The sequence below is a fragment of the Podospora pseudoanserina genome, chromosome 5, assembly GCF_035222485.1.
Source record: "Podospora pseudoanserina strain CBS 124.78 chromosome 5, whole genome shotgun sequence".
Taxonomy (NCBI): Eukaryota; Fungi; Ascomycota; class Sordariomycetes; order Sordariales; family Podosporaceae; genus Podospora; species Podospora pseudoanserina.
In genome coordinates this window covers 3,749,727-3,769,168 of record NC_085924.1, presented here as the reverse complement: position 1 = coordinate 3,769,168, position 19,442 = coordinate 3,749,727, and the positions used below count along the sequence as shown (strand labels likewise).

Genomic DNA, 19,442 nt, shown 5'->3' with positions numbered 1-19,442 from the left:
CTGGAGCTTGTGCTTGATTGGGTCGGTGGAGGAGGCGACTTCTTTTTGTTGTGAAGGGGAGGGTGGTTTGCGGGTTGGAGGTTGGGAGGGGGTTGTGCCGGTTACAGGGGGAGGGGGTTTGGTTTGGGACGAGGAGGAGAGGGAGGAACGGAGGGTTTAGGAGGGGGGGAGGGGGGGAGGGTGTCTAGGTCGGAGGGGGAGAGGGAGGGGGGGGGGGGGGGGGCCTTTGATTGGGGGGCGGTTGGGGGGCATTGTCGCCGTTGGGAGTGGTTGGAGAGGTGGGGGGAGGTTGAGATGTTGTTCAAAGGTAGGGAGTTGTCGGGGGGTCGTGATGGTTGAGGGTTGGCTGAATGATCAGCAGGATGGTTCCCCGCGTGCGGTGGTTGTCGGTGAAGTGGTCTCTGAAAGTGGGCGCAAAAAGTGATGCTCTCGCAAGGCGCTTCGCGATAACGATTGCAATCGCGATGTCAAAGTCAACGGGTGTGGGTACGCGTTCCTGGCGCCGGAACCCGTGCGGCGCCGTGGGGGAAGGTGCTCAAATTGACAGTTGTGAGTGGTTGGACGGTTGTCAAAAAGGACGCTATGACGCTTCGGTGGGTTCAAATGGACATCGACGTCAGGTGGGGGTGGGACGAGAGAGAGACGCTGAGGGACTAACTACCCCGCCATCGGCCTTCCCAACAAGTTCCTTTTGCGCTGAACCAAGCTTGGAAGCTCTTCTTTTTTTCTTTTGGCTGAAAAGATCCTGATCATCTGAGGTTTTTATCCCGCATCTTCCAGGTTGTCAATTTAAATCCTACAATTCCTCAAGAGGTCGTGGTGTCATTGAGCCGCCCTCCAGTTAAACCCGAACCCTACACCTACGAAGAACCCACCTAGCTACAAAGCTTCCAAAAAGTAAACATGGCTCCCGATCACAAGGCTTGCCTGAGTACGTCTCCTCGCCGCCCCGATCTCCCGCTCGTGCTGGGCTATATCCTGATCTATCTGGAGCTGGGATGGCTGATTATGATGTTGGTTCGTTCGTATTACAGTCGTGATTGACGGCTGGGGTATCCCCTCGGAGGAGTCTCCCAAGAATGGCGATGCTATTGCTGCCGCCGAAACCCCCGTCATGGACGAGTTCTCCAGGAGCGCCACCGGATTCACCGAGCTCGATGCCTCCTCCCTCGCTGTCGGCCTCCCTGAGGGGCTGATGGGCAACTCCGAAGTTGGCCATCTCAACATTGGTGCCGGCCGTGTCGTCTGGCAGGATGTCGTCCGCATCGACCAAACGATCAAGCAGGGCAAGCTCGCCGAGAACGATGTGATCAAGAAGGTTATGGAGGCGGCCAAGAACAGCAATGGCCGTCTTCACTTGTGCGGTTTGGTCTCGCATGGTGGTGTGGTAGGTGCTGACCGGGTTGCCGGGGCTGCCGGTGTATGTTGGGGGATATCCGCTGACGTTTTGTTCACGATAACAGCACGCCAAGCAAACCCATCTTTATGCTCTCCTCGAGGCTGCCAAGCAGTATGGCATCCCCAAGGTCTACATCCACTTCTTTGGTGATGGCCGTGACACCGACCCCAAGTCCGGTGCCGGTTACCTGGAGGAACTGCTCGCCAAGATCAAGGAGCTTGGTATTGGTGAGATTGCCACCATTGTCGGCAGATATTATGCCATGGACCGTGACAAGAGATGGGAACGTGTCGAGATCGCTCTCAAGGGCCTTGTCCTCGGCGAAGGCGAGGAGAGCACCGACCCGGTCAAGACCATCAAGGAGCGTTATGACAAGGGCGAGAACGACGAGTTTCTCAAACCCATCATTGTTGGTGGCCAGGAGTCTCGCATCCAGGGTGTGTGGCATTCCGGTCATTGCCTTAAAAGCAGTGCTGATATCTCTCAGATGGTGATAACGTCTTCTTCTTCAACTACCGTTCCGATCGTGTCCGCCAAATCACGCAGGTTTTGGGCGACGTCGACCGGTCAGTCCTCCCGGATTTCCCCTACCCCAAGATCAACTTGGTCACCATGACCCAGTACAAGGTCGACTACCCCTTCGAGGTTGCTTTCAAGCCCCAGCACATGGGCAATGTGCTTGCTGAGTGGTTGGGCAAGCAGGGCGTCAAGCAGGTTCACGTTGCCGAGACGGAGAAGTATGCCCACGTCACCTTCTTTTTCAACGGTGGTGTTGAGAAGGTGTTCCCTCTCGAGGTCCGTGACGAGAGCCAGGATCTTGTGCCCTCCAACAAGAGCGTCGCCACTTACGACAAGGCTCCCGAGATGAGCGCCGACGGTGTCGCCGAGCAGGTTGTCAAGCGTCTTGGTGAGGGCGAGTTCCCCTTCGTCATGAACAACTTTGCTCCTCCCGACATGGTTGGTCACACTGGTGTGTACGAGGCTGCCATCGTTGGCTGCGCGGCCACGGACAAGGCCATTGGCAAGATCTATGAGGGATGCAAGAAGAACGGCTACATTCTCTTCATCACGTCCGACCACGGCAACGCCGAGGAGATGAAGTTCCCCGACGGCAAGCCCAAGACGTCTCACACCACCAACAAGGTGCCCTTCATCATGGCCAACGCCCCCGAGGGCTGGAGTCTGAAGAAGGAGGAGGGTGTCCTCGGCGATGTTGCCCCTACTGTGCTTGCCGCCATGGGCCTGCCAATTCCCGAGGAGATGACTGGCCGCAGCTTGTTGGTCAGGAATTGAGTGGGCGTAAGCATAGGTGTTTGGGTTTCGGTAAGCATGGAAAAGGGGAGCAAGCAATAGCGATAGACACGATAGAATTACAGGAACGACCGTTATGAGCACTTGGGCTTTTCGAATGCATTGTGTGCCATGTTCTCGGACGCGTCGTTCATTGTTATGCAGCCTACCATTCTCGCCCGATTCATCCGTTCGGGCTGCAGCAGGAGATTAGTTGCCACGCCCCTGTCTTCCACAGACTCGACACAAGGGTATCCAACAGTTCAACATTGATGCTTCACGTCAAAACCATCTGGGAGGGTCGTTGTCCTCATCATTCGAGCACATCACAGATACAATCTATTGTATTTTCTCCCTTGCTTCCCCAGAAACATGCTCTCGACGGTCCCGTCTCACCTTCCCCAGCCGCCACCGCCATCACACATCTGGCCGAAAAAAAAAAAAACCTGGGGAACATATGGTTCAAAAGCGGGGAACCCAGCTTGTGTAACACGAGATGCATACGCTGGATGCCGTCCTTTCCTTTTCTTTCCTTTCCTTTTCAGCGCTCTCTGGACCAGATGTATTGATCTGTATATCTTTTGCTGGAAGAATACTTTTCTCGGTGAGAGAGATGAAGCAAGGGAGACGAATGAGATGCAAGATGATGATGCAGTGTTCTGGCCGAAAGGGAAAGAAGGCAGGTGCATGTTACATAGACGTGGCCATACAACAACGATGGACTTCCCGTCCGCTTCCTCCTTCTTTCTGTGGTGGCAGCAAGGAAGCAAGCACGGCCGTGTCCCCTTTCCCCTCATGAGTGTCCCATCCCATGCCACCAATGAACGTCGAGGCGACTGACCCCTTCCCTTTTTCCCATTTCCCTTCTCTTCTCCTCACTCGTCTGTCCCCTTTTCTCTTCCTCTTTCTCTCATTTCTGCCAAAAGGAAAGCGTCACGATATCATCAACATCAACCATCACCACTTACACGGCATATATGTAAAAGATGGGTCCCGCTATCAGCTAGCACTGCAACAGCACCGAGCACGCTAAGCACACAACACACAAGGAGCGGCCCCATTATCTGGTGGAGACATTCCGGCTTGTTGTTGACAGTGGAGTCCATCTACTCTTCCCCCCCCTCCCCCGTCGTCCCCGTGCCTTGCTTTCCAAAAACAAAGATCTAACGCTAGAAACTAGGTGCCGCCCTCCGTATGTCCGGCCGCAAGCTCCGTACCCCGTAGCCCGTTCGCTGCCCGTGATCCTTATCCCGTGCCCGTCGTCGCCGAGACGGTTCGTGATGATGGTGCTCCCGGTGCTCACCTACCCCCAGTGTATGCATCAGGGTACCGGGACTCCCCATCGGTCACACTCTTCTCATTCACCTCGAGTGAGGGCTGGCAAGGGAGAGCACTGCCCAATGGCCAGGTCAATTGATATGTTTTCTACGTGGCTCCCCCGTTTCATGTTCCCTTTGGTGTGCTGGAATTGTGAGTGCACAATGCATGTTGTTCGTGTTGGGCAATTGAACATACCCCGCCTTCAGCCCCTGTTTACCCGCTGGCCAAGACACGAGGGATTATCAATATCATATCATCTCATCAAGTGCTGAGAGATATCAAAACTGATGGCATTCGCAAACACAGCACAGACAGAGCCACGAGTCACTCTCAACAAGTCTGACAAGTGTATTCTCTCGCTGGAAAAGAAGTGGTGATGCTGAAACGGCAGAGACAAAATGAAATATTTTTGTGGTGTCCCCAGAGAACTGGGAGAATCGCGGTTGAGTATTTTACAGGTGCCGGCAAAAGCCGACATCGACGGTCAGATCGTCCTCGAAAGTCTTCCCCGATCTAGGTCTAATATGGGCCCCGTCTATGGTGCGATTCTATGCCATTATTCCATGCACACCCCGCCCATGTCTAATAGCGAATGCGATTTGGAGATGTCGCAAAACACTATTACCCTCTCTCGTACACGCCGCTTCCCCCCACTCTCGCTCCCGTCTTGTCGATATGTACAGACGATCGCTCCCAGTGAGGCATCGTCGCCTATCCCGCTCGGTGGTGGTGAACCGCTTAGGTCTGAGGCATTTTGTTAGCAAGGCGGGGTCGTTGACTCTGCCGGACCTCCGAAGCAAAACACTTACGAACTTGGCCATGAGGGCAACCATCAGGTCGAAAAGACCAATGGCCTCGACGAAAGCGAAACCGAGAATGGCATAGGAGAAGAGCTGGCCACGGAGGGCGGGGTTGCGGGCAACACCGTTGAGGAGGGCAGCGAAGACGAGACCGATACCGATACCAGCACCGGTGAGACCAATGGCGGCAGTACCCATACCCAAGTTCTTGGAGACCTCGACCATGGCCTGGGCGATCTCAGAAGAGTAGGCACGCTTCTGGGTGATCTGGCGGGTGGCAGTGATGATGGAGGACATCTGCTGGCGCTTGACGGCCTGGAGGGGGGTGGCCTTGGTACCGGCTGCACACACGAAGAAAAAAAGATTGTCAGACCGAACGAACGAACACTCTCTCGGATGGTTTCATGGTGGTTTTTGTTTTTGGGACGATGGGCGACTTCTTGAATAATTCGCTCGTCTCTTTTTTGTTTTTTTTTGTGTGGCATGAGGTTTTGAGATTTTGTTCGACTCTACTCACCAGTGAAAGCGCGGGCAGGGACGCGGACGGCAGGGCGGGCGACCTTGGTGGCCATCTGAGAGGCCAGTCTCGAGGCGAGAACACGGGTGGAGGCCATTGTGTCTGATGAGAAGGGGGTATGCAGAGGTGATGCAAAAGACGGGGATCGAGAAGATGCTCTTTGGAGGTGAGGCTCGACTGCTGAGTGGGAGAGGGAAAAAGAGGAGGGAAGGGAAAAGTGCGAGGAAGAACAAGTGGTCAGCTGGGGAAAGCGGAACCTCGGGCTGGTCCGGGCAACGGGCTCGAGCATCGATGATGGGCGACGTGAGTGGTCAATTCGAGGGAAATCGCTCCACCGAGAGCTCTGAAAGTGGGTCAGAAGTTGGAATTCCCAGGTCTGCGAGGAGAGCCAGAGGGAAAATTTTGCTGTGCGGCACTTGCCCAGCAGCTGCACCACTTTTCCAGGGGACGAAAGGGAATTCCGCCGGGCAAAGCCGGATTCTACAAGAGGTTTACGGAGGGACGAACAGCAGCAGCAGCACCAGCACCAGCAACCAGGAGCACAGCTCGAGCAAAGCAACAAGCTCGGTGACGGAGGGGGCATGATTCATGGATCCGGCAGCTTTCTACGGAGCATGGGAGCCATCGACGAACCTCTTGGGAAGCTGGGTCCTTGGACCTGGACAAGGCAGCACAAGCTTGGTCTTGTTCGAACCCAACGAAGCTCTCGGTTTTTGTGTCACTGAAAATTTTCAGCTTGGGGTTTGATGTCTGAGGTTGGCGCGGCTCCTGTTTTCTGACCAGGGTCTATCGCAAGCCCCCACGAGGCCCCCACTTAGCGGCGATTTCCTGCAACCTCACTTGTTGAGGGCCGGTAGCCGTCCACTTTAACTCCACCACCAGAACCAGGGCCAGGCATGACGACAGGATGTGAAAAATGCCTCTTTTTTCGAACTGAGGGGCATTTGAAGCTCCAGGAAGCTTGGGAAGCTTTCAACCATCGGGCTCAACTGGTAGGAACTGGTTTTGACTCTGATTGTCAATTTCTGAATGGAACTCACCAAAATGTCAATTCTCGAATCTTCCCAACGGGATCAGACTCCGACAAACACCGCTGTTGCCGCAAATGTTGTGTAACGGATGAGCGCGGCAGTGTTGGCAAAAGGGGGAGGGTCGGAAGCTTCGCTGGTTGGTCGAACCACAAAACTTTTGACCCGGATCGAACCTTGAAAGCTTCCAACGATCTGCTCGGTAAGGCAGCATGACGGAATGGAGGGAAAAAGGTGAGTCGGCGGTGAAACATGATAGGCTTTGCCGAATTGGTTGGGTAAATACCGAATCGGGCTACCCGGGTGGCCGGAACGCTGCCGGGTTAAATATGTTTATGATGATTGTGTTGCACATGAGCCGAAACTGGTGGTGATAATGAGAGGCAGTCTGTGATTGTTGAGACTGGGAGTGACGAGGGTATTTATATCTGGCCGGTGTAATTTGAGAGTGACGCATTGTTGTCGGCGCCACATTGTGAGATTTGGTGGTGGTGTAGGCCGGGAGATACCGGGATGTCTGAGGTGGCTGAAGAGGTCGCGGTTGGTACTTCACCGAGGACCGAGATGTCTTGTAATTAAAGACTTATCGAGGACTGAAGCTGTGGATGGAGATCTTGAGCTTTATGGTCTATAATCAGACGAAATGGTGAGTTCGAAGCTGCGAGTTTGAAGCCTGTGAATCGTGATGAACCTCTTTGATGTGGCCATAGCTCCTGAGCAGGGGCAACGTCATGTTGGACAGGGGGCAGTTGCCCGTTTGAAGAGAATGAGGAATGATGATGGGAGTTGATGCTCCTCTGAATACGACAGTCCAAACCCATGATCGAGAACTGTTCCTCCAGGCAACATTATCTTCACTAGGTAATTTCGAAGTAACGACAGGTAATCATAGCTTGAAGGAGCTCAGCTTGAGACACTCTCTTGAAAGCTTCCTGGCTGGTGTTTGCCATTCTCTTATGTAACATTATGAGCAATGGGTTCGAGCTTGAGACTTTTATGTTTGATATAGATCAGCTAGGTATCTGTGTAGGAGAGTAAGGAATGGGAAAAGAGTCTCTTGCAGAAAGGAGATAGAGGGCGAGGAGGGGAAAGGTGGGTTATTGATGTAGTTGGTTTGTATTTGGAAAGAGTTTAGAGGCTGTCGTTGTTGTTGATGGGAGAAGATAGTTCAAGGGGTCGATAGTGACATAGGTTGAGGCTGGCTTGGACTTTTGGATGTACGGATGTCAGATTGATGGGGTTTTTGGGTTGTAGACCGTGGATGGATGTGGACTGGATAATGGACGACAGGACTCCACTGTGGTGGTTTAGATGATGTATCTGTCCTGTATAACGTAAATCTGGACTAAGTGATTGCTGTATTTATCCTCGACAAAATGTAAGTTCGGGCTGTCTGATAAGTTATATAGAAATCTGGGCTTCAACATCACTATAGACAAAGCTCATTTACACCCTACCTAAGTACCCATCATGCCGCTTTGCAGTCCAAGTTACCTCCCAAACATCTTGAAACAGCAAGATACTCGCTCTCCCACCCTCACCAGCAACTCCTACGCCGCCACTCCCACCAACCAACACGCCAACAACAACAACAACCACTCCTCCACAAGAGAGGTACACATTCCGACCTCCCAGAGGTCCCTGACTGGCTCCCTCCGCTCGCTAGCGGATTACATCGCAACGCTAGCTTTACCGCCCTCTAGACAAATGCACAACTGCACGATTCTATCCTTCCTCGGTTCCCTCCTCCTCCATCATACTGTGCTCTTCTCTCTTCTGGCCCACATCTCTTGTACTGTATCCTTCCTTTCCTTTCCTTTCCTAAGTACCTTCCAACCGTGCTGCATTCTTCTCTCTCTCGGAACCATGACCATACCGATGCTGTGCTGACCACGCCATCTCAGGACCTCACACCTCCCTTGGCAGCCATGACAGCGAGCGCAGACTATTTCAGAGTACTTTGATTCTCTCGCTCGCTTGCGTGCGCCTTGCTCACAAGCATCATCGGAGGTCTGATAAGAGACCAGAGAGAAGAACATATGATGGGGAGATATCCCAGAGGGAGGAGGGTGTGGTGATGGGGTAACGGTGTGGGAATGCCTGGACTAGATAGCTCCCGGACAGAATTTGCTAGTTTTAGAATGACCTCTGTTGTGATGATGGTGGAGGATGTAGGTGGTTGTTGTTGCTGAAGAAGAGGGTTTAGTATGGGTGTTTTGGGGGTTTTGGGGAGGAAGAGTGGGTTACTATATGAGGGGACTGTTCCGGTTTGGGGCGAGGTGAAGTGGGAGATTGTCTGTTGAAAGTTGGGGCTGGTTATGTGAGAGGACCGTGCCAGTCTTACATGTGTACTAGCCATCGATGATCAAGACTAGATGTGCGTCTTTACGAGAAGTCTACGCTATCTGGGTGTTGGATTTGAACTCGACAGACCTGATTTAGATTCATAGATAAACAAGAAATAAGGTAAACATTCTCTGTATGGTCAAATTCTATCGGCCAAGGGGGGTACTAAATCGGCATAACACGGATTTGACAGGATGACCATATCGTGATATATACATCAGCAAAAAAAGTCTAGTCATCAGACACCTACCAAAACCCTAAGAATCCAAGGGAGAATAGATTTCGTCATTGGTTAAGTGGCCAACAGCAAAGTATCGACAATATTCAGACAGCGCAACAACCCACATCTTTCCCATTCACTACCCCCCTTTGTCCACGACATCTGCCACAGTGTTGCTTTTGATTTTATTTTTTTCTTCTTATCGGAGCTTCCTATTGTTGTGATAGCGTCAGTCATATCTCGAGTTGGTTTTGGGAACCTTGATCAATTTTGGCCAGCGACTTGAAGCCTCCAATGTATGTACATAAAAGATCCATTGTTTTTGTTTGCCATCCACGTCCTGTAAACCCTGAATCGCTCGTTAATAGCCCAGTACTGTTAACCTAATCCATGAAGCCTATCCCACTCATCCGTCCGTTGGTATCATATTCCCATAACTCCTGATCCAACCCAAATTCGAATGCTCCCTGAATGATGATGGATATCAATGCTACCCCGACTCCTCTGCCGCCGCAGAATCATTCTCCTTCTTCATGGCATAGCCCTCCAAAAAACCGTTTGGATCACATGGCTTTTTCAAGCTGATCCTGTTCTTCTTCACCCACTCCATCACTGCCTCGTGCCGGATCATGACCCGCCGCTGATGAGCCACTGGCTCTTCCTGCTGTGGCGTGCCCTCTTTCTCATTGTTGGCAACACCATCAGGAGCTGGCACTGGCGCACCGGTCAAACCTTCCAGTTCCGTGGGTGTACCAAGCGCAGAATGCTTCACCACCGGCCCAACCCCTGCATCCTCCACAACTCCCATGTCTCTCAACACCATCAAGCAATCCTCAGGAACTATCCAAGTGGCCTTGCTGCAGTCGTAAACATCAACTGTCGCCACTTCTTGTCCATCCTCTATGGCACCCGAGCTCGTCGGTGGGATACTCAGAAGCCACATCGCGATCTCATTGCCCCAAAACCTCTTGTACCCCTTTTTTCCCAATTCGCTAATGGGCTTCTCAGGCCCACCTAGCACTCCTTCCCGTTTGGAGATCTCGTAGCTTACGCCCATCAGCAATGACCCAAGGCCTTTGCGCTGCCATGGTGGAAAGACGAGGATGCATGCCAGGTTGTTGTTGTCCCAGGACATCTTCTCTTTCGAGAAGAACCCAACCACCTGGCTACGTGGTTGGCGAGGAGCGTTGCCGGAGCCGGATGAGGATGATGGGTGTTCTGGCGGTGTTGGCAAAGACGGTGCTGGAACAGCCGGGGTTGTGTAGACGAGCAGAAAATACTTGAAGCCGGTGACGTCAAAAAAGACAGACTTATTGTCCAAGAAGAGTTTGGCAAACAGAGAGAGATTCTGGCAGAACAGCTGTTCAGAATAGTTAGTTTTATGTCATGACGAATACCAGCCCTAGACAACTTACCACATCGACCTCGCCGTCAACCTCCCAGATGCTCCACTCCCCTTGGTCTTGAACCAACTCCTCTACCATCTTTTGACTGGCATTGCTCTTCCTACCTCTGCCGGATTTGGGCGGTGGACCACATGCCTTGAGAACGGTTCGCTGGCCTTTGGGGTGGGTGTATATCTTTGAACCTGGAATAAAGTTCTTTGCCCGACAGAGTTGAACGTGCTGCCACCAAGCGACTAGCTCTTTGGAGTACTTGAAGCAACAATCGCAGACATAGAGACGGTCGAGCATGCCGGGACCATTGTCCAGGACTTCTTTGCCAAAGTAGGAAGGGTACCAAGTCTTGAAACAGAGGTCTCCAAGGACGACCTTGTCTATGTTTCGGTCGGTCTGTGTATTCTTGATGGCACTCTTTCGATCGGACGTCTTCGTCGCCGTTACAGAGTCGGTTTTCGACGCCGGATGGCCCGGTTGCGAGCCTGACGTAGCCATGGTGATGGGCTTGTTTCGTCCCACGGTAACGGATTGATTTGGAGGCACTGTCTGTGCGTGGTTTGAGGGTCGACCTGGTGGTCTACCAACCGGACGAGGGGCGACAGGCGAGCGATGAGGGACCGCGGGGACAGGTAGTGACGCTGGAGCAGGCTGAGAGGGCACCGATGGTGTAAGGTTTTCAGCAACCCCAGCCTCAAGTCCGCCGCTATGCCGTGTGGAGCGCGTGGCTTTTGGTAAGTTTTCCCCTGTGGTCAGAGGCACATTCTCCTTCCCTTGAAGTGCTCGGGATTTGCGAAGTGGCAATGTCACGGGTAGCTCTTCCTCCGCTTCGCTTTCAACGCGGCGGCGACGGCGTCGTGGCTCGGGATCTTCTGGTGTCGGTAGCGGGGCGGTCGAGGATTGACGAGTTGCTCTTCGTGAAGGAGCACCTGGTAAGGTGGATGTCGTAGCGGGAGCATCTTGTGTATCTGGTTCGTCGCTGATTCGTTTCTTCCTAACAAGTCCGGGCATCTTGCCTGCTCGTGATGCCCCTGAGCAATTGGGAAGCAGGCGCAAGTCGCGACGAGGCTGGAGCTTCGAAACCGAAGCTTGAGCAGGGATTAGCTGTGGGGACTGCGAGCGATGAGAGATGCCAAGAGATACCACTGGTCCTGCTGGTGGGGTGCAGGTGGAGCTTGGCGACTGGATGGATGGATGTCCAAGCTTCTGAATCTTCAATTTTTGAACCTCAACGTGGGAGATCGATAGCAACAATAGCTCCTCTCGACGTTTCTCTTTCTCGACCACATGACAGTGCCTGACGAACAATAGTGAGCCGTAGCTGCCACGATGACCGGCCATTGCCTGTACCAATGCTTGGCGCGAGAATCATCGCCTTGAGGGGTGGTGCAAAGAACAGAGGACATCTCTTGCTGGTACTGTCGAAATGATATTTCTACATAACATGAACTGCTATTGCTAACTCCCTCTGCTCAGCGCCTTCACGGGCACCCCCGACAGTATTTAAACCAAGCATCGTTTACCAGAGCATCCATCTGTTTACCGAACAATGGCATACACTTCAGCACGTTTGGCAGCGGCCAAGATGCCCCACTCCCGCAAAGGTTCTCGGAACCGATGAGGACATTGGAGACAGAGTTCGCAGAAGAAGGAGAAGAAGTAGAAGAAGAAGTAGTAGAAGAAGAAGAAGAAGAAGAAGAAAACCAGGTTTCAGAACTCCCACGACGGGTCGATTGCCTCCCCAAAAAGTACTCCAACCTCTGGGATCATCTGTCAGCGCAAGAGCAGGACGATGAGCTGTGGATGGATCGTGCAGGACCTTCCTTGGCCCTCACCTGGGGCTGGGCAAGACCTGTGGCGGGCGATGCGTGGAAGGGGGAGGCATTTCAGTATACCCCGTCATACCACAAGGACTTCGACTGGGCTGCGCCCGCCATGACGCTAGCTGCCCTCATGCGCTTCCCGAGCGATCAGTGGACCATCAGTGAATGGCCTCTTGCTCGCGGTGTAGCCTGCAACACTTCATCCCGCCTCCCTGTCCTGACAGCCCAACTACTGCTCCGGCGAGACGCATACATGCGTGCCCGGGCACGCAAACACATCCCATTAGCTCGCTATCTCGAGGACACAGTGGCTTGGAACGCGCGAATAAAACAGCTAGAGTCTTCCAAAGGGATCACGGAGCAAGACATTGCCACCTGGTTATGGATCCTTTCCTGCCATAATGCCGACTTGCGAGTTGAAAGATTTCTTAGGAGCAGCTGCCGCAAGCCATTCTTCCTGCTACAGGCCATGTTCGCCACGGACCGGCTCTTTACCAATCCCAAAAGCTTCATGGACCTGGTCCAGTATCTCTCGGACAACTACGTTCACCGACATCGGCCTGAAAGTGAAGATAGGCATTTGCTGCCGCAGTCGAGGGGTCGGGATATGACGTGGTGGCACTTCAACGGAGTGCTACATCGCCTTGTTTGGCATACACGGGATTCATGGCCATCAGCAGTCACGGCAATCGCGCAGTTGGTCGTCGACTACATCAACACTATATCTGATGACCCTTCCAAGGGACATAGCAGCCATGCAGTCCGATCCTTTGTCTTCAACAAAGCTCTCCAATACTTTAGCTGGCCGTCGAGGATGCGTCCACTTGCCAATATGCCCTACAACTGGGCCGCCCAACGACTTGTCCTTAGCATTGCATCATCGTTCGACCCTCCCCTAGTTCCCGACAAGGAGAGCTACAGTGCTATACAAGCGGTCTTGGCTGCTCTTCCGAAAAGCAAGGGCGAGATCAAGAACGCAGAGCGAATCGCAGCAACATGGCCTCCTTATCGGCAAGCCGTCGACGGGGTTGACGAGCGCCGTGACCCCGAAGAGGATTTGAGCCGGAGCTCCATGGCGGGTCTCCTTGCTCGCGAGGCTGGCTACCCTACCAACGTGATCGACCAGGGCATCTCGGTGCTGGCAGGGTCGACTTTTGGCCAGCCACCGTCCATTCAAACAAGAAGCGTGCCACTTCCAACAGTGTCAGGTGAGCATGCCGCCCTCAACCTGCACCGGAACTGGGCCTTGCAAATCAAAGCAACTAGGAACGCCCGGGAAGCTTGGCGATTGTTCCAGAGACCTCCTCTTCCCGCAATGCAACCAGACGCCCAAGTTGCTGGTCAGATGATGGCCAAGCTCTATGCCCATAAAGCGCCATCTGTCAAAAGACTCCGGCCAGGGGACGTCAAAGAAACGTTTCCGATCAATAACGGGAATCTGACTGCTCTCGAGATTGCCAGAATCACCCCTCCGGCTCCAGATGAGCTATATCACACGTTGCTCTCACAAGGGCTCAAACCAGTTGGGCACTATCTTGACATTCTCTTGACAAACGCACCTTCGAAACAGGAAGCCCTGAACTATGTTCGAGATAGCCCGTTCCACTTTGCTGGAGATATCCTGTCTGATTTCAGGCGGTGGGACACCCAGGAAGGCAAAGCTGCTCTCGGAGCTCTAGACTTTCAGCTCGTCAATGCCTGGGTTGCTATGCTGTGTCGGGTCCATGTCGATAGTGCTTCTTATACAAGACATACGACGCTCTTCACACGCGAGTTCGGATGTGGGCCGGTGGCTGAGGCCATCTTGCTCGCCCATCTCTGCCAGGCGGCTCGACCGGTACTTTCGCGGAACGACAGGAAGCCATGGCACACAATTCTGACGGCGCTTTCGAAAAAGGTTCTTCTGCACAACCCGAGAGGTCACGGGATGGACCACCTTGTGCTGACGATGGATGCGTTTCTAAGGATCTATGAGCGAACGCTGCATATCCAGGGTGATGACACCGTTGCGTTCTTGGCGCTGTGTTACATGATTCGAAAGACGTTGAAAATGGCAACATTTCAACATTCCCTCACAGAGCGGCGACCCATACCACGGAAGAAACGGCTGGCTAACCTGCTTGCTCGAGCACGTTTGCGGGCGGTGCAATCTTTTGTCAACCTCTCTAGGCCGGTTGAAGCGGGCACTCGGCTGTTTCCCCAAGACATGACACGATACCACATGAGTGCGTTGACAGTGTATCGCTACATGAAAGCGATGGCTTGCTGCGGGGATGGAAAGGAGATGGTGCATATCATGGACTGGGTCCTGGACGGGTGGATGTCGGACTACTTCTCCGAGGAGATCAAAGAGCCAAAGCAACATGCCCACCAGCAAATGATGCACACCATTGCGTACTTTGCTCGGATAGGGAAGGACCTGGTGGAAGAGGCAGAGATGGAGCGCGTTCGGAAGCGACTGGAGCATCTAGTTGAGCACCATGGTTGTACATGGGCCTGGCCCAGCGCATATAGGGGATATGGGAAGGATGATGTTATTGATTCGACTCTGGCTGCACGCTGGGCCGATCGGATTGCTCGTGCTTCTTCTGAGCAGGCTTTTGATGATGATTAGTTAAGATAGGTACTATGCGTAAAAATAAAGAAATACAGAAATGTGAATGCCTCTCAAGTCTCACTACAACTGTCTCTCGTTGTTGACTTCTTGTTGCTCTCGAAGAAGTGTGGGTCTGCATGAGTCTGCATGGACTCATCTGATTGGCCGATGGCTTGTTTTCTCAGCGCGACTAACCCCGGAGTACAACCGCGAGGTACCACGCGACTTCCAGATTGAGACACCTCCCTATCTTGTTGCTCTCTGCTTTTTGTGAAGCCATCTTTTCTTCTGGTCTGGAAGGGTCTCTGCTTCAACTTTTCTATCTTTATTTTCCCTGCCTGGGTGGATTATTGCTAAATGTTTGGTACGCATACCGTACACCCACTCCCGACTTTGTCACTGTCTGCTCTTCGGGAGAGAGGATCCCCGGCCGAGGATTTTGGACGACTTTTTCGCTTTCGAAGACCATCTCCGACCCGGACGGTTCTCATGTCGCCTGTCTCAAGGTGATCCATCGCTTCTCTCGGCTTCTTTCTGGCACACTTACCATCTCGGGATGGTGAGGGTGCTGGATTCGTGGCCCTCCATGGGACATGACCTCGAGTTCAATGAGCTCATCCCAACGCATGATAAGATGGAAGCTGCCATCTTGGACCAACTACGGCCGTTGCTCCCAGCATCTCTGGATCATCTGCCTCTCCTTCAGAACCAGGATGAGCCGTCACCAGTAGTCGACTCGTTACCACCATCATCATCGCCAGTCCTGCCAGCACAATGTCATGCGATTTTCCCAGACGCACCTTCCCTGCCGCCAGTGTACCTGCCAGGGCCAGAAGACTCGTCCTGGTCACCGCCCCCAATATTGCCAGACAACTGCCGCGCAATCCTCCCAGATGCACCTTGCCTGCCGCCAGTATCATTGCCAGAACCTCAGGGATCATGCTCATCACAGTCTCCAGAGCCCGAACTCGTCAGTTTGGAAATGGCGGTTGTCGCCCAGGCAGTCATCGCCCAGACATCAGAAATTCTCGAGGAGGCACCAGAAACCCTCAATGAGACACCACCACCTTGTTTGCCTAGCCCGGTCCCTCCAAACCAGCCACTTTCTGTCGAGATACCTGTTTCGACACTTGTTACGCCAAGATCCCAGCACGATGGATTTGTACCTCCCTTCCCCGTGGTTAAGGAGCGCATTGCGGTGCAGGCCCTAAAGGAGGCCCATGGCGCTATGGATGGCGATTTCATGGAATTTGACTTGGACCGGTTCTCGTTCTATCTGGATACGAAACACTATCCTTTGGAAATGAGGTCATTGCAGCACATAGGCATGAGGAAGCCCACCGACCGGTACTACTTTGACGGTGTGCTCAGCTGGAAGGGTCACAAGTACTTTGTTCAGAAAGTCGAGGTGGCTGAACTTCCCATCGGCAACTATGGGGTTGAGCACCCGAGCGTGGATGGCGAAGTCTGGGTTCGTTCGGTCTTTAATTCGAGAAATGAGGTCTACTATCGACTGCGGAGGCCAACGATTGAATACAAAAGGTTTTACGAACCGTTTGTATGGGCCATGGATCTCGCCAAGCACGTCGTCGACTATGCTGGTTACTTGCTCCAGGAAAACCGCAGTCTTTGTCTCGAAGTCTTCAAGAATTCTTTCTCTGAGTGGCTTGAGAGCACCCATGGCGGATCTGCCGCTTTCCGAAAGTGGCGGCGACAGTATCCTAGGATTGACTTCAGGGTTGCAATCGTCAACAACATCGACTTTATTTGGAAAGAAGTCTTTGGGGTTCACGGGGAAAAGAAGGCCGGCTCGATGAGGCTATTTCGGGAGGCGATGAATCTCGATATCTACGAGTCTACCAAAGCTGTGCCGGAGCTCCCGAAGCTTCTGGAGGGCAGGCCGATGAAGCAGGATGTTGAGGTGGCTCCGACCATCGTAACGCCGTATATCAATGAGTTGTTTGGACATATGGTTCTTGGGAAGGTATTCCATGTGGTGTCAAGTCCAGATGGAGGGCTTCGAACACCAGTGCCGGCCCGGGAAGCGACACCAGATGTTCAGATCAAGATGGAGTGCAATGTTCCGGGGAGGCGCCGAGGGACCACACAATTTTTACCTCTCGACGTTACTGATGCAATCCAAGTTGGCGACACCATCTCTACTCCACACGACGATGAAAGCACAAACACCAAGTGGAAGAAGGAAGAGGGGGTGACCGACTCGCGCTGGTTCGGTCTGGTCCAAAAGGTTCACAAAGCCAAAGATGGCGCCCGAAGCTTCGATGTCACATGGCTATACCGACCTGCAGAGACGCCGTGTTGTTTGATGCGATACCCTTGGCCGAACGAGCTATTCCTGAGCGATCATTGTACATGTGAGGAGGGCAAGCATGCCAGGGTTAAAGAGCACGAGGTTATGGCTGTCCACAAAGCCAACTGGTTCGGCAGCCCAGAGACCAGCGGTGACGACTTTTTTGTCCGGCACACTTACATTGTGAAACACCGACGCTGGGTATCACTGCAAGAGTCGCACATCAGATGCTCTCATGGGTTGGAGAAGCTCGGTTACAGATCGGGCGACACAGTCCTGGTACTGTTGAACTTGTCGGACAAATATACGGAGCCTTGTGAGATTGTCAAGGTGTTCAAGCAAGGCAAGACCATATTCGTGCGGCTCCGGAGGCTCCTCAGGCGCGGGGAGGTCGATTCTGTGGTCAAGAGCGCCGCCGCCAACGAGCTCGTCTATACGGACAAGTTTGTGGTGATGAAGCCTGACAGAATCACAGGGAGATGTCAAGTGCGCGTCTTCGAGGCTGATTCACCTATTCCAAGCCCATACAATCGCGGCGGAACTGGGAATCTCTTCTATATCACCCACCAACTTGACGGCACTCGACAAAAGGTTGTTCCTCTTGGCAACATGCCTTTGACCCTGCGTCAGGGCTTTGATCCAAGGGCAGACAATGTCCGCAAGCTGAGGGGAATGGACTTGTTCTGTGGGAGTGGTAACCTGGGACGAGGTCTTGAGGATGGTGGCGCCATTGAAATGCGTTGGGCTGCCGATACTTGGGACAAGGCTATCCATACCTATATGGCCAACGCCCCTGACCAAGACATCGTGCATCCTTTCTATGGCTCGGTGGATGACCTTCTACGGCTAGCTCTGGAGGGAAAGTTCTCGGATAATGTTCCTCGACCAGGCGATGTGGAAGTCATCTCAGCGGGCAGCCCCTGCCCTGGGTTCTCACTGTTGACCATAGACAAGAAGGACCTCAAGCAAACAAAGAACCAGTCCATGGTGGCGTCCTTTGCGGCCTTTATCGACTTTTATCGCCCAAAGTACGCTGTTCTCGAAAACGTCGCCTCGATCGTCCAAGCACACCAAAACCGAAGCCAAGACACGCTGTCCCAGCTGTTCTGTGCTGTCATCGGCCTGGGTTACCAAGCTCAGCTGGTGAATGGGGATGCCTGGACCCACGGTGCGCCCCAGTCGCGTAACCGGGTGTTTCTCCTCATTGCAACCCCCGACGTGCGCTTGCCTGAAGCACCCGCACCCTCACATTCCCACTATCCGGGGACAAAACAGCGGGGTATTGGGAAACTGTGCAATGGCGAGGCTTATGTCCGGCGATTTCTTGATATTCCCACGCCGTTCAAGTACACCAGCTCGTCTGAGGCGACGGCAGATCTGCCCGACATTATCGATGGCATGGTAGATGCTTGCGTATCTCACCCGGAGCACCGTCTAACTATAGGTTTCACCGGAACTATTCGACAGCAGGTGGCAGTAATTCCCATTTTCCCCCACGGCATGAATTTCGTCAAGACGTGGAATGGCGGAAAGGGGGTGATGACGGCGGCGGACAGGGAGCTGTTCCCCAGTGGTGAGGGCACGATGCGCGGTCGGGTTGCCAGCACCGCACAGGGGTGGTCAAGACTTGCGCCACACCTTGCGTTCCCTACCATCACGACGGCGTTGGACCCTCGGGACGCGAGGACCGCGAACGGCTTGCATTGGAGGGAGAGCAGGCCCTTTACCTTGGCAGAGGCTCGAAGGGCGCAGGGGTTTTTGGAGGAGGAGGTGCTGCTGGGGAGGCAGTCGGATAAGTGGAAGTTGGTGGGGAATAGTGTGTCGAGGCACATGGCGGTGGCGTTGGGGCTGAAGTTTCGGGAAGCCTGGACGGGGTGTTTGGGGGATGATGGTCGGGGGAGGAGGGAGGGTACGATGGAGACAGGTGTTGAGGATGCAGTGGAAGAGCAGCTCAGGAGGGAGGAGTGGGAGGAGATGGCGGGGTTGGTGGCTACGAATGTTGATGAGGTGGAGGGTGTGGAGATTAACGGGTATGGTAACCGGCTTTTGTCTGAGACAGTTAAGGGGGGGAGGGGCACGTCAGCAAAATTTAGCAGGTTGAGAGGGTGATGGTGGCTCGAATGGCGGAGAAAGCTTCTACTGCGGGCAGTTCTGAGGTTGCTCAGAGCGAGTCGGACAATGCGGTGCAGTCGCTTCCTTCGCCGTGTACATCAGCGGAGAAGTTGCCCGGTCCGACGATTGTGCGGATTTCGGGGGATGATGGACATTGAAACGCTTGGTTGTGTTGGAATGGGCATTCTTTAGTATACACATTATGAGTGTATTGGGGCTTTGGGGAGGAGGGGGCAGCATATTTCCAGTTTCGGTCGATTCAGCATAAGATACCCGGGGTGGC

The 19,442-nt window shown here is 53.4% G+C and overlaps 6 protein-coding genes across 6 annotated transcripts; 4 read left to right on the top strand and 2 right to left on the bottom strand.

Moving 5' to 3' along the window:
• The first annotated feature begins 289 nt into the window (after positions 1–289).
• Positions 290–7,017, top strand: QC764_509150 (uncharacterized protein). Its single transcript, XM_062948171.1, has 6 exons — positions 290–931; positions 1,035–1,387; positions 1,464–1,836; positions 1,887–3,162; positions 3,596–3,784; positions 3,870–7,017. Exons 1-4 carry the CDS (start codon positions 904–906, stop codon positions 2,690–2,692), a joined length of 1,560 nt encoding a protein of 519 aa, XP_062799577.1. The 5' UTR covers positions 290–903; the 3' UTR covers positions 2,693–3,162; positions 3,596–3,784; positions 3,870–7,017.
• QC764_509140 (uncharacterized protein) lies at positions 4,405–6,945 on the bottom strand. The gene is made up of 3 exons (XM_062948170.1): positions 5,327–6,945; positions 4,819–5,150; positions 4,405–4,753 (listed from the first exon to the last, which is right to left on the bottom strand). The coding sequence occupies exons 1-3, from the start codon at positions 5,907–5,909 to the stop codon at positions 4,748–4,750; spliced, it is 921 nt and encodes a 306-aa protein (XP_062799578.1). The 5' UTR covers positions 5,910–6,945; the 3' UTR covers positions 4,405–4,747.
• Positions 7,018–7,824: 807 nt separating the features above from the next.
• Positions 7,825–8,318, top strand: QC764_509130 (uncharacterized protein; the record flags this gene model as incomplete). Its single annotated transcript, XM_062948169.1, has 2 exons — positions 7,825–7,968; positions 8,259–8,318. The coding sequence occupies 2 exons, from the start codon at positions 7,825–7,827 to the stop codon at positions 8,316–8,318; spliced, it is 204 nt and encodes a 67-aa protein (XP_062799576.1).
• An 818-nt stretch (positions 8,319–9,136) lies between these two features.
• Positions 9,137–11,495, bottom strand: SAS2 (SAS complex subunit). Its single transcript, XM_062948168.1, has 2 exons — positions 10,336–11,495; positions 9,137–10,280 (listed from the first exon to the last, which is right to left on the bottom strand). The coding sequence occupies exons 1-2, from the start codon at positions 11,326–11,328 to the stop codon at positions 9,411–9,413; spliced, it is 1,863 nt and encodes a 620-aa protein (XP_062799575.1). The 5' UTR covers positions 11,329–11,495; the 3' UTR covers positions 9,137–9,410.
• A 57-nt stretch (positions 11,496–11,552) lies between these two features.
• QC764_509110 (uncharacterized protein) lies at positions 11,553–14,809 on the top strand. The gene is made up of 2 exons (XM_062948167.1): positions 11,553–11,732; positions 11,794–14,809. Exons 1-2 carry the CDS (start codon positions 11,670–11,672, stop codon positions 14,752–14,754), a joined length of 3,024 nt encoding a protein of 1,007 aa, XP_062799574.1. The 5' UTR covers positions 11,553–11,669; the 3' UTR covers positions 14,755–14,809.
• A 483-nt stretch (positions 14,810–15,292) lies between these two features.
• QC764_509100 (uncharacterized protein) lies at positions 15,293–19,156 on the top strand (the record flags this gene model as incomplete). The annotated part of the gene is made up of 1 exon (XM_062948166.1): positions 15,293–19,156. One exon carries the CDS (start codon positions 15,293–15,295, stop codon positions 19,154–19,156), a length of 3,864 nt encoding a protein of 1,287 aa, XP_062799573.1.
• Between the last annotated feature and the right edge of the window lie 286 nt (positions 19,157–19,442).

Bases quoted from the DNA above. Each gene is read 5' to 3' on its own strand.
- QC764_509150 (XM_062948171.1), top strand. From the start codon at position 904: ATGGCTCCCGATCACAAGGCTTGCCTGA. The intron at 932-1,034 runs GTACGTCTCCTC...TTCGTATTACAG, and splicing joins CGATCACAAGGCTTGCCTGA to TCGTGATTGACGGCTGGGGT. The intron at 1,388-1,463 runs GTAGGTGCTGAC...TCACGATAACAG, and splicing joins TGGTCTCGCATGGTGGTGTG to CACGCCAAGCAAACCCATCT.
- QC764_509140 (XM_062948170.1), bottom strand. From the start codon at position 5,909: ATGCCCCCTCCGTCACCGAGCTTGTTGCTTTGCTCGAGCTGTGCTCCT. The intron at 5,151-5,326 runs GTGAGTAGAGTC...TCGTGTGTGCAG, and splicing joins CCCTGCCCGCGCTTTCACTG to CCGGTACCAAGGCCACCCCC.
- SAS2 (XM_062948168.1), bottom strand. From the start codon at position 11,328: ATGCCCGGACTTGTTAGGAAGAAACGAATCAGCGACGAACCAGATACA. The intron at 10,281-10,335 runs GTAAGTTGTCTA...TATTCTGAACAG, and splicing joins TTGACGGCGAGGTCGATGTG to CTGTTCTGCCAGAATCTCTC.
- QC764_509110 (XM_062948167.1), top strand. From the start codon at position 11,670: ATGCTTGGCGCGAGAATCATCGCCTTGAGGGGTGGTGCAAAGAACAGA. The intron at 11,733-11,793 runs GTACTGTCGAAA...CCCTCTGCTCAG, and splicing joins ACAGAGGACATCTCTTGCTG to CGCCTTCACGGGCACCCCCG.